At 47.3% G+C, this 10,714-nt stretch overlaps 1 protein-coding gene across 2 annotated transcripts; it reads right to left on the minus strand.

The window, feature by feature from the left end:
• Positions 1-2,030: 2,030 nt before the first annotated feature.
• Fabp5 (fatty acid binding protein 5) lies at positions 2,031-5,853 on the minus strand. Of its 2 annotated transcripts, XM_038347859.2 has the most exons (4): positions 5,658-5,814; positions 3,196-3,368; positions 2,784-2,885; positions 2,031-2,234 (listed from the first exon to the last, which is right to left on the minus strand). In XM_038347859.2, exons 1-4 carry the CDS (start codon positions 5,734-5,736, stop codon positions 2,181-2,183), a joined length of 408 nt encoding a protein of 135 aa, XP_038203787.1. In that variant the 5' UTR covers positions 5,737-5,814; the 3' UTR covers positions 2,031-2,180. The 2 variants fall into 2 exon arrangements, with proteins under 2 accessions (XP_038203787.1, XP_038203788.1); XM_038347860.2 differs by lacking the exon at positions 3,196-3,368 and having other exon boundaries at positions 5,658-5,853.
• Positions 5,854-10,714: the final 4,861 nt, after the last annotated feature.

Consider the following 10,714-nt stretch of genomic DNA (forward strand, 5'->3'; position numbering starts at 1 on the left):
GTTTGGCCTCCCTGTAGTCTTCAGCTTGGTATACAGAACCTTAGCAGGCATCTAGAAACATGTGGAGTGCTTAGGATACACTGGTAGAGGCCTGGGCATTTTGAAGCTGTAGCCTTGAGTTGCTTAGTCCTGGAATTCTTGCCACAATATAAAATAAAGTCCCCTCACCCAAAATGCCAGCTGTTCTGCCATCTAAGAGATGTGGGCCTGGGGTGATACTGCAGTCGTGAGTCAGTTCAGGTGCAAACACATGGCAGCTGGCAGCAGTCTGCGGAGATGAAGCCACTCCTGACCATTCTGACCTCACTTGCTTCTGCACCTCCATTTGTTCATCTGCAACGCTGAAAACCAATTCGCACACCCCTGCCAAACTGCTTCCGGCGATCACTAATTAATACTTTAAGTACTTAGGCCAGTGTTTGGGTCAGAGAGAATGCTGAAGTCTACAGTTATCAGAAAACAGAAAAGGGGGTACAGGCATGGAGACTCCCTAAAAAAGAGATGGTTAGGCCATACAAAGCATTGTCCAATCAAAAACAAGTACATAGTGTTAAGATGGGAGCGTAACCCCAGCCCCTTGCATTCCATTTCAGCCCCCAGGCCTGGGAGTTGCATGGCTCTGGACTCTAAACCCCAGCCTTCCAGGTCCCGAGTCCTCCCTGGGGCAGTTAGGACAACTCCCACAGAGTATTTAAGTGAGCTCCTAGAGGAGAAACACAGTCTTTCAGGTCTGCATGGGCTTCCTGCCGTCCTGTCTCCCCGCCATGCGCTTGCCCACCCAAGAGCATCATTCTTAATAAAACGATGGGCATTTTGATCCGGTTTGATTTGATCTAATTGGATTTCTTGCACAGGCTGAGCCGCCCTTTTCTTATTAACTTTTACTTATCACATAGGAAGCTGGGTGTGGTGACACGCTATAATCCCAGTGTTCAGAATGAGGCCGGACTGAGGGGTCCCCAGTGAGATCCTATCTCACCCATCCCGAGAAAAATGATCAGCATAGTCTACTACTCATACCAAGGTTTTGAGATTACAGTATGTACAGTTCAACTCAGACTTGTCATGTTTCTAGTGCCCAGGAGGCACTTGTGGCTCATGGCTACACACTGGTCAGCATGTCTCTTTCTTAACACAGGGTCCTGTATGGAGGTGAGGCTATCATGACACTCATGGTCCAGCTTCTGAAGCACTGGTCTTACAGTATGACTCAGTGATTTCTGACATGCCTGAACTTGGTAGGTGGCCAGAGAAAAGTCTGAGTTCCCTAAGGAGCTTTAGACTCTGTCAGCACATGCCAGGCAGAGGCTGTGCAGTGACCAAACAGACTAAGCAGATACGGTGAAGTGAGCTTTGCAACCCAGCTCTACTTCCTACGTCCTTGAACAAGTCAGCAAGTCAAACACCCAACCCCTTATTTGCAGAATACAGATAACAGGGTCAGCCCCTCTGATGTTGTTCAGGCCATGTGTACACAAAGATCTGTACCTATAACCTATTTCCCAAACGTGGGTTGTGGGTATTTGCATTTGAACCCGAGAAATGCAAGAGAGCTTCATTAAAACTCAATTCTTCACATAGTCTATCATGTGCTTCTTATGTGCACAGAGGACCTGAGTGCTGTGGAGCTCATCTGCAACCTTTGATGACGACCACATCGTATTCTAACGCTGGGAGTGTCTTCGCATTTGTCTAATATTCAGATCTTCTTAAACCAAAAAAGTTCTCAGTACTTGGAAGGTCCTCAGTACACTAAACGGATGTTCCACTGCAGTTTATGAATGTTGTAACTTGGGTCTTCCTTTACAGTACAAGGTTTATGAAGCCATCTTTCAGCAAGAATAGTCTCAAATTCTTGAGTTGACGCCAAGCTCAAACAGTATAGAACAAGCTTAAATGACTGGGCATGTATGCACTGCAAAATAGCTGGCCAAGTCTACAAACTGCTGGGATATATTAGCCATGAGGGACCCAGAAGAATAGCTCAGAGCCTTTCACAGTCTCCACCACCTGGAAGAACACACGCATCGTGAAGTAGCACAAACACGTTTATTTACGAACCAAAGGGAAGATCAACACTTTGACATGGGTTTCATGTAAAGTGTTGGTGCAGTATAGATATTTATGACCTGCTCATTGAACTGAGCTTATTCTCTCCTGTCCAGGGTGGAGAAGCATCCTCACTCCACCTTTTCGTAGACCCGAGTACAGGTGACATTGTTCATGACACAGTCCTAGGAAAAGAAGCATACAAGGTCAGGCTGGTTGTACACTGCAGAGCATAGGTGGTAAGAACACATCACAACCAGAATCCTGTAAACTCCTGTCTCAGGCCTTGCCGATGGAGAGAATGCATCTTAGGATTTCCAGACTTGAGGAGAGCAGGACCTGCTGTTCTGTTTATAGGTACAGCTGCTATCCTGAAGACTAAGCGCTGACTAGGACCTCCAAATTACTCATTTGGTCTTGGCAAATATCCCTTACTTTAAATAAATGGAAGTGTGTGTGTGTGTGTGTGTGTGTGTGTACACGTGTGTATACGCACATATGGGCGCGTGTACGAGGGGCTATTTGGCAGCAGGAAGAAACCGCTGCAGCTATACCCTGGGAATCCCATCACTTCTCTGTCCCACCAAGGGTTACCTTAGTAACGAGTGCTCTGTTTTGAATTGCTATTTTGAATATTTTCTTCCCAAATCTCCTCTCGTTAAACACCAGAGAAGCTTTGGCAGCGGTGGCTGCGAGCCCGAGTCCCCATTCACCACAAGCAGTTCGGCACTCACCACCACCAGTTTTCCATCCTTCACTCTTCTGGTTATTGTGCTTTCCTTCCCGTCCCAGTTCTGGTGCTGGACCAGGGCACCGTCGGTGAAGGTGCAGATCGTCTGCAAAGACACAGGGTATTCTACTCCTCAATCTTCCAAAGTACACGAGTTCCCAGGACCCACCCCCACCCCGGCACATCTTCACCTTTCCCTTTGTGGGTCTACTTCATCCACCATACTGATTTTATCCACAATCTAGAAGCTCTAAGATGTTTGCATCTTACAGTACTGGGACTTCTACTGATTTTATCAAAATTCAACTTCATAAAATATTTTTACACTAAGTTCTTGGCAATAAGTAAAGATGCTACTAAAGCGAGCTAACCCGTTACTCTAGAAGCTTCCCTCATTTCACAGTGGTATAGCTGACCTGAGTTTTTCTGCCATCAGCTGTAGTTTCATCAAACTTTTCTCCCAGTGTACAAGAAAACTGTGTCGTCTTCAAAGTGCTCTCGGTTTTAACAGTGATGTTGTTGCCGTCACACGTAATGACACAGTCTGGTTTGGCCATGGCACCCATTTTCCTGAGAGCCAGTCCCACGCCTGTGTAACGGGAAGTAACATACAGATCAGTTAAACCTTACACAACAGAAGCAACGACTGAGCCGTAATCATTTCATCTGCCTGGCCTATTCTCACTGACTCGCTGACATACACACATCCAGCGTTTGCAACATGGCTCTAAAACTCTGCCATTAGCCACTGAGTTGTGCATCCTCAGAAAGTCATGCAAGACTTTTCTCCTTAACTAAAGCAGGCGACAACGGGGCTAGAGGCAGGAGGATCGAGGGTTTGAGGTCAACCTAAACTGCACAGGAACCTTGTACTGAAAACAAAACAAAATTCAGAAGCAGCTGGGAGATGGTGAAAATAAAATATTCAGAGTTGCAAACTTAGAGCCCAGTTCAGTCCTGCTATACACCAGATTCTGTCCGCCACTGTATTCTCCAGCCAGCACACAGCAGGCCCCTGGTAAACAGTCCACAGACTACAAAGAAAAGAAAGGGGGGATCAATCCTGAGGGACTCAAATAGTACAGTATGTAACACAGCCGTGATGTTAAGTGGAGGGGCATCCTCGGAAAGCTGCGCAACAATATACTATCTGCCTGGTAAGACTCCTGTGCACTGGGAACCTGCCAATGCAATCTGACTATTGTGCTATCTCTACTATTGACTATCTGGCTGGTTTTTATCTTGTGTAGTCTGTTATTTACAGCAGTTACACAGGTATGAAATTTCACATTACTGGGTTAGACATTAGCTTATAATTTATGCATTTGCCCTTGGTGACAACATTCATAAGGGACCTGAGATATTTCACAAGAGAGAAGATAATGACCCAGGCAGAATGACTTATCCTGATGCTTAACCAGGTTCCTGTGCTCCCGGGGTCTTCCTTCCACTCTGCGCCCCTTGCCCAATGTCTATGGGTCAGGCCTGATCGCCTTCCTAACTCCAAAATCCCGAGTCAGCCACTCAAGCATAAGCACCCAGTTCCTTGCAAACAGTGCTCTCTGCTGGTCCTCACTCACGCCTGTGCACCTTTACAAGCCCCCGGAAGTCTGGGGGAGGCCAGCAAATGGCACTTTCCAGACTCATGCTGATTTACTCATCCACTGGATAAAAGAAAAATGGACAAAAGCCTACGTTCACATTCTACTGACAATTTTAAAAATACAAGCATGATTCATCAGGAGCCAGGCTTAACCCCGCAGTGCTGGATACTGGCTAAAAGAGAATGAATTCTGGTTCTGAAGTGTGCTGGGAGGTGACAACAGTGTCATCCGGACACTGGGGACAGCAGCCTCTAAAGCTCCCTCCTCCTCCCAGCACCACCTTTCCGGAGAGAATCCCTGTTCAGCTAACTCCATCCCACTTCCTGGCATCTGGGACAAAGGTCCATTTTGTTTGTCTGCTCTATGTGTCTACATGTTATCCCTCTCTTAAGAGTAGGCAAAAGTGGCAACAGAAAACGAAGCACTATTTCCAATGAGAGTGAACTTGAACCTTGCTCCCTCTTGTTAGGTTTTAAGTGGCAAGTGGCTACTGCAAGGCCACACCCATCGTGTGGCAGTGAGCAACCACAGGCCAGCCGTTTCTGATTATGGTTTTCCAGCCAAGCCCACGGTCTCCTCGTTCCTAACCCTCCTGACTCACGGGACAGAACAAAAAAGTCGCTGGGCTACAACCATGCACAACTGGTTTCTCCGTGCTTTGCCGACAGGCCACCAGCTACCCACTGTTGTGTCCAGAATGAGCAGAGCCAGCAGCCGGTCCAGCGCCACGGGAGCCACGCCTAGCCAGGGGCAATGAGAGAGCCTGAGAGATGCTGCATAAAGAGATCTGAGCAGCATCCTCATTCACAGCCTCTAAAGGGTTTCCGCAGAAACCACGCCCTACCACACGGTGTCCCTACAGAGATGAAGGAAGGGGACTCCCGCCATCTAGGAACAAAAGATGCAGCAGGGTGGGAAAGGGGAGTGGGTGCTGCCACGATGGGAGCAGGTGGTGGGGCAGGGCGGGGGGCACCGGGTGAGGATAGTTAGAACAATAATGGAACGCTGAGGGGGGGGGGATCATCTGTAGGGGTATCACAGCAGGACGGCTGGCACGCGCCCCTGCAAGACCGGAAGCAATGAGGGGCTGCCTCGTGGGCGAGAAGCAGGAAAGGAGAGAAGTGGGGTAGTTCACCACGTCCGGAGCCGAGCAGCAAAGGCGCGCACTCCATCCTAACAGCCGCATGGTGCTCCACGCAGCTCCCCGGGCCGCGTGGTGGAAGGGGATGCCAGCACGCGGATGAGAACCTGGGGGTTCGGCAGTGTATCCTCACCTAGCTCCTTCATGTATTCCTCAAAGCCTTGGCTTTCCGTCAGGCGCCACCTCCCCTCGAGGTCCTTAAGGCTGGCCATGGCGGGCGGGCAAGCACGAAAGCAGCAGCAGCAGGGAGAACGCGGTGGCGGGGGCGCTGTGCGGCTCCGGGCTCCACAGCGGCTTAAATCGCCTTGCAGTGGGGAGGTGTCGGACAGCCAATAGGAGATGCGCATCACCCGGGACCGCCCCCTCGCCACTCCCGGCCCCCTACGCCGGGGGCCGTGCCTGGGGTCTGTAGGTGCCACCCTGACTGCGCCCGACTGGGAAGTCACGCGTCTCCCGCAGCTCCTGCAAGCTGCGACTAGCCTGGCGCGCCCTACTCCTCCTCCAGTGACGCCGCGGCACAGTCCCGCACGTCCGCTCGCCCAGGAGCCCCTCCCCCTCCCCGGGACAGCCTGGACCCCACGGACCTGAGCGCCACGGTCCCACCGCCCTGCCGCCGCCCGTTTGCTTTTGCCAAGTACTCGGGAGGAAATAATTAGTCAACGCCTGGCGTATGGGCATTGATTGGCTGATTAATAAGTTGATTGATAAACTGCAGTGTCCTTAACCTTGACAAACCTACATCCTACTCTCTCTAAAAAGAACCTACTGACCCCACACTCCCTCCTTCGGGGCCTCCTCTTGGGTCAGCCTGAGTTGAGCTAGACAATCTTAGCAGCAGCAGCTGCTGGGTGAGATTAGGATGACTTTGGAAATTCGGTTTCTCCACTCAACTGTAGCAAGTTTCAGCTTAGGTGATTGCCATTGTCACTGAAGAGTCTTGACTAGTTTCTCTTCCCCTAGAAGGGGTCAAAATGATTCCTTCCTTCATCTTTGGGGGTTTTGGTGGAGCTATGAATTCGCAAATTACCTCGAATACTTTGATGTATAAAAATCCTATTTTATCACTTTGATATGCATAGAAGTCCCACAAAACGCGAGCCTCCAAGGACAGTCAGGTGATCAGAGCTGTAAGATCCATGGCATCCCAAGCCGACCTAAGAGTCTGGAGCGTTCAGGATGATAAAGGGAGCATGTGAGACTGTGGAGAGGAACCTTATGGTGAACAAAGTTTATGGAGAGCCGAGTTAAACAGGGTCTCGTGTAGCCTAGGCTATCCTTAAACTTCCTCTGGAGTAAAAAGGGACTTTGAGCGCCTGATCATCTGTCTTCAGCTACCAAGTGCTGGGATTTCAGGCTTGTCCACATACCCTGCTAAAGTTGTTACACAGGGAAAGTCAGGAATAAAATACACACATTGTTAGTAAAAGTTCACCACACAACTACTGATTTTTATTTTCAGCGCAGAATTTAAGGTTACCTGTGCTATGCCATGCTTTGTTATGGTGCAGGTTTGTATTAGACAATTTTGTCCAACTATGAGTTAATGTGAATGTCCCGAGTCTAATGGAGGGCAGCTGAGCCCCGATTTTCACTAGATTGGGTATATACAATGACACCAAATGAATTCATTCACAGGTAAGGCCCTCTGAATGGAGGTGCATCTGCACTTTCCCTAACCCTGATTTCTCATCTGAGAAAATGACTCAGGAGTAAAGTGGTTGCTAACGATCCCCAGCACTCACATAAAAGCTGGGTGCGAGTGTCTGCTGGTCTTGGAGACAGGCAGATTGCTGGCCTTCACTGGCACAGCCAGTCACATGTCAAGTTTCAGGTTCAATGAGTGACCCTGTCACTTACAAAGCAAGGCAGAGAACAACTGACAAGTACGGCTGTCATCAGTGTGTACACAGGCAGGGTGTACATGTACACACACATAACAACTTAGCTACAAGCTTCTTTGGCTTAATATCTTCTCAAAGCTAGTCGAGAGGCTTCAGATTCTCAGACTAGCTCAAACTATGCCAGACATGTGTGAGGATGCCGTACTTGCCTCTGCTGAGGTCATATGTTGCTGTGGTATGTTCTGAGGCCCTAACATTCCACTCTGACTGAAACCCTCAGTTCACGTCTTGCTCTGGTAATATTCTCTGTGTGTGGATTGTGGACCTTTTCAGAGTGTCATTTTCACAGAGTCTCACTGGCTGCTCCCACACCTCACTGAAGCTCAAATGGACTGAAATGTAAATGTTGCCACACAGACCAGCTGTTGCCGTGGAGACAGTGTCAGTTTATTGAGTATCTACTACGCACTACATGGTCTTTCCTGGCATTTACATCCCTGAACCCTAATACCCACTGATTGCTGAGGCGGGTTATCCCAGTTTGGGGGAAGAGGAAATGAGGTAAGGAAAGTTGGTGCCGTGGAGCTGTAGAACCAGAACCTGCTTCAAGGACTTTCTCACGAAAGACATTGTGAAACAAGACCGCACCTGCTTGTCTTTTGTTCATGGTGCTTGCTTGTAAGGGAGGTGAGAGCAGAGGCCACAGCCACTCTGCCAAGATACTAATTATTGTATCATCTCTCACACAACTAAAATCCAAAAATCATCTAGCATGCTGCGATAAATTCCCTGGCCTGCATCCCCTTTATTACCAGTTACGGCTCCATCTTTCGGGTTGGAAGCCCAGTTCCCACAGCCCCGGTTACACTGACTTGGCCTGTCACCGTCCCATAAGGCCTGAGTGCCTACACCCGAGAGTCCATTGCTCAGACAGCAATGGTCTGAATGACACTGAGCACTGACTCCCAGGGAAAGCGCTGCCGCTGTCTGGCCGGCAGCTCCCTGACGCCTAGACACCAGCTCATCAGGCGCTGCCTCACGTATGATCTCCAGTGTTGGATCCAGTGTAGTAGTGATAGCCAAGCTTCAGTATCAATGTATAATTTTTGCTCTGATGAGTACAATTAATTCTTCTGTTGTTAAATACATCTTAGAGAGGCGCAAAACTGAAATACCCATTAGTGTCTGATGCAGTCAGCAAGGCCTTGTTTATTGCTGCATCATCAGGGTAAGACAACACCTGGATGCTTCCCTTGAGCATCTGAGGGTTAAACTATATACATATATAAACTGTATATATGCATATAGTTCATCTGATATTCTTTTTGCTTAATTTGTTTCTATCTATAAATTCTTTATCAATTTCTTTGACTTTTTATAATAACAGTAAAACATGATAACACATTACAGAAAATTTAGGACATACAGGAAAGCATAAAGAAAATAAGAATTAGTCTATAAGTCTACTGCTCAGATAACTATTTAGAGAAATCTATTCCCTCCCAATGCCTTACCAGGGGTGTGTGTGTGTGTGTGTCTGTGTGTCCATGTGCCTGTGTCCATTTACAACACACATGTGTTGTGTGAATATGTGTTTACAAAACCATGCTGTAACCAAAACATTTGCACACTTTTATCCCGTGGGTTTCCTAATTTCATACATGGTTCCCGCACTGCAAGCACTAGCCGTGACTCTCCAGCAGCAGCACCTGAGCACACGGCTTGAGAGTGCAGCTCCTCACTACGCAGGTGCTGTTGGCTTTCTTTCCAGCATACTGAGCCCTCTGTACCAAGTTCAAAGTCTGCCTTTGAAACAGAGGTCATCCACAAGCCTGTGGGGATGTTCAGATTCCCACACATCCCTGGCCCACAAAGTTCATCCTTAGCCTACAGGGCCGTTTTGGGTGTGAGTGGGTTCGTAATTTCTTAGGCACAATCAACCTTGATCTCTTAGGAGCAGTCAGTGCTGTCTGGGCTGGTGGCTTTAACAGTGTGCACACTTCCTTTTGGAATGATCGTAAGTTAATGATCAAATCTGAAGAGGCCACCAAGAAATCCATGTCACAGGCCTTAGACTCTTATTTCACCCAAACAAGGAATGATAAAAATTCAGTTCTGAACATCTAGCTTTCTTCTTTGGAAACCATAGTGCTTGTGTCACTGGGGATACCCAGCCATTCTCCAAAACAGCTCCAGGAAGTTAAAAGAGGTACTCCATGCACGGAGATAAATGAAGATGGAGAATTTCCGGCAGCTTTTCCTTTAATCACCTGAGAACAGATGAGTCAGAAGCAACGTTTCCCCTCTCTCTGAGCCCCAACTTGGGAACCATAGCTCATGGCCCTGAACAACAGTGCTCAAATCACTCTGTTTCCACCTAGTGGTGGGAGTGAAATATTCTTCCTGGGCTTTATTTGATTAACACTGGTGGCCTGTTGTGTTCACATTCAACAGACATGGGTGTGACACTTTAGAACACAGTGTGTGATTTTATTTACAGACACCCCAGTTGCTGTTGGTGTAGGCAGATGTACCTTCCACAAGGTTCATTATTCTATATAATCCTAAGTATCAGTGGCCTAACACATGCAGGAGATAGGGAAGAAAGAGGGAACACCATGTTATTTATGCCACAGAATACCCATAAGATTCATGTTTAATTGATACATTTAGAGAAGACTTAATCATCTTCTCTAAGTGTCTGGCAAGAAAAAAATTTAAAAATGCGAAAGAACTAAGTACAAAGCGGGATCTCTGTATAAATGACACTTCTCCAGTTGTGTCTGAGCCAGGCTACATTTCTTAGACTGTTCTTCAGATTCAGTGGGTCCAGAGCTGGGCCTGGCATTATTCACATCTACTAATTCTCACGAGTAGTAGAGCTACCGGCCTAGGGACTATCCTCCAGATAGCAAGGTCGTGGAAGATGACTGAATCCATACACAGGGCCTTGGCCACTTCAGTTTGTTTAATAATTTTATTATACTGCTTCTGATTATATCCTTATGTAAAAACGTGATCAGCTTTCTCCGTCTATGCGCTCTACATACAGACATTTGCCTGATGTAGACAAAAAATGTTTGAGGAAAATGAGTCTCGTTTCAACTTCTAGAGATTTTTGTCTTATCACTATTCCATAAACAATACAGTATAATTCTTGTTTTTATATTTAAACACAAAACTTTATTTTAGGTATAACAACATGGCTTACAAGTTAAATAATACTATAACAAGGATTTGATGAATTTTTAATAGAATAAAAATGGGGGAATTTCAGGTTACAAAATCCCTCCCCAAACCCAAATTTTAAAAATCACCTTTTCTACACTGGTTAATGCGACACATGTAT

This window comes from Arvicola amphibius, chromosome 11 (genome assembly GCF_903992535.2).
Source record: "Arvicola amphibius chromosome 11, mArvAmp1.2, whole genome shotgun sequence".
Lineage (NCBI taxonomy): Eukaryota > Metazoa > Chordata > Mammalia > Rodentia > Cricetidae > Arvicola > Arvicola amphibius.

Bases quoted from the DNA above. Each gene is read 5' to 3' on its own strand.
- Fabp5 (XM_038347859.2), bottom strand. From the start codon at position 5,736: ATGGCCAGCCTTAAGGACCTCGAGGGGAGGTGGCGCCTGACGGAAAGC. The intron at 3,369-5,657 runs GTGAGGATACAC...CCCGTTACACAG, and splicing joins GGAATACATGAAGGAGCTAG to GCGTGGGACTGGCTCTCAGG. The intron at 2,886-3,195 runs GTCAGCTATACC...GTGTCTTTGCAG, and splicing joins CTGATGGCAGAAAAACTCAG to ACGATCTGCACCTTCACCGA.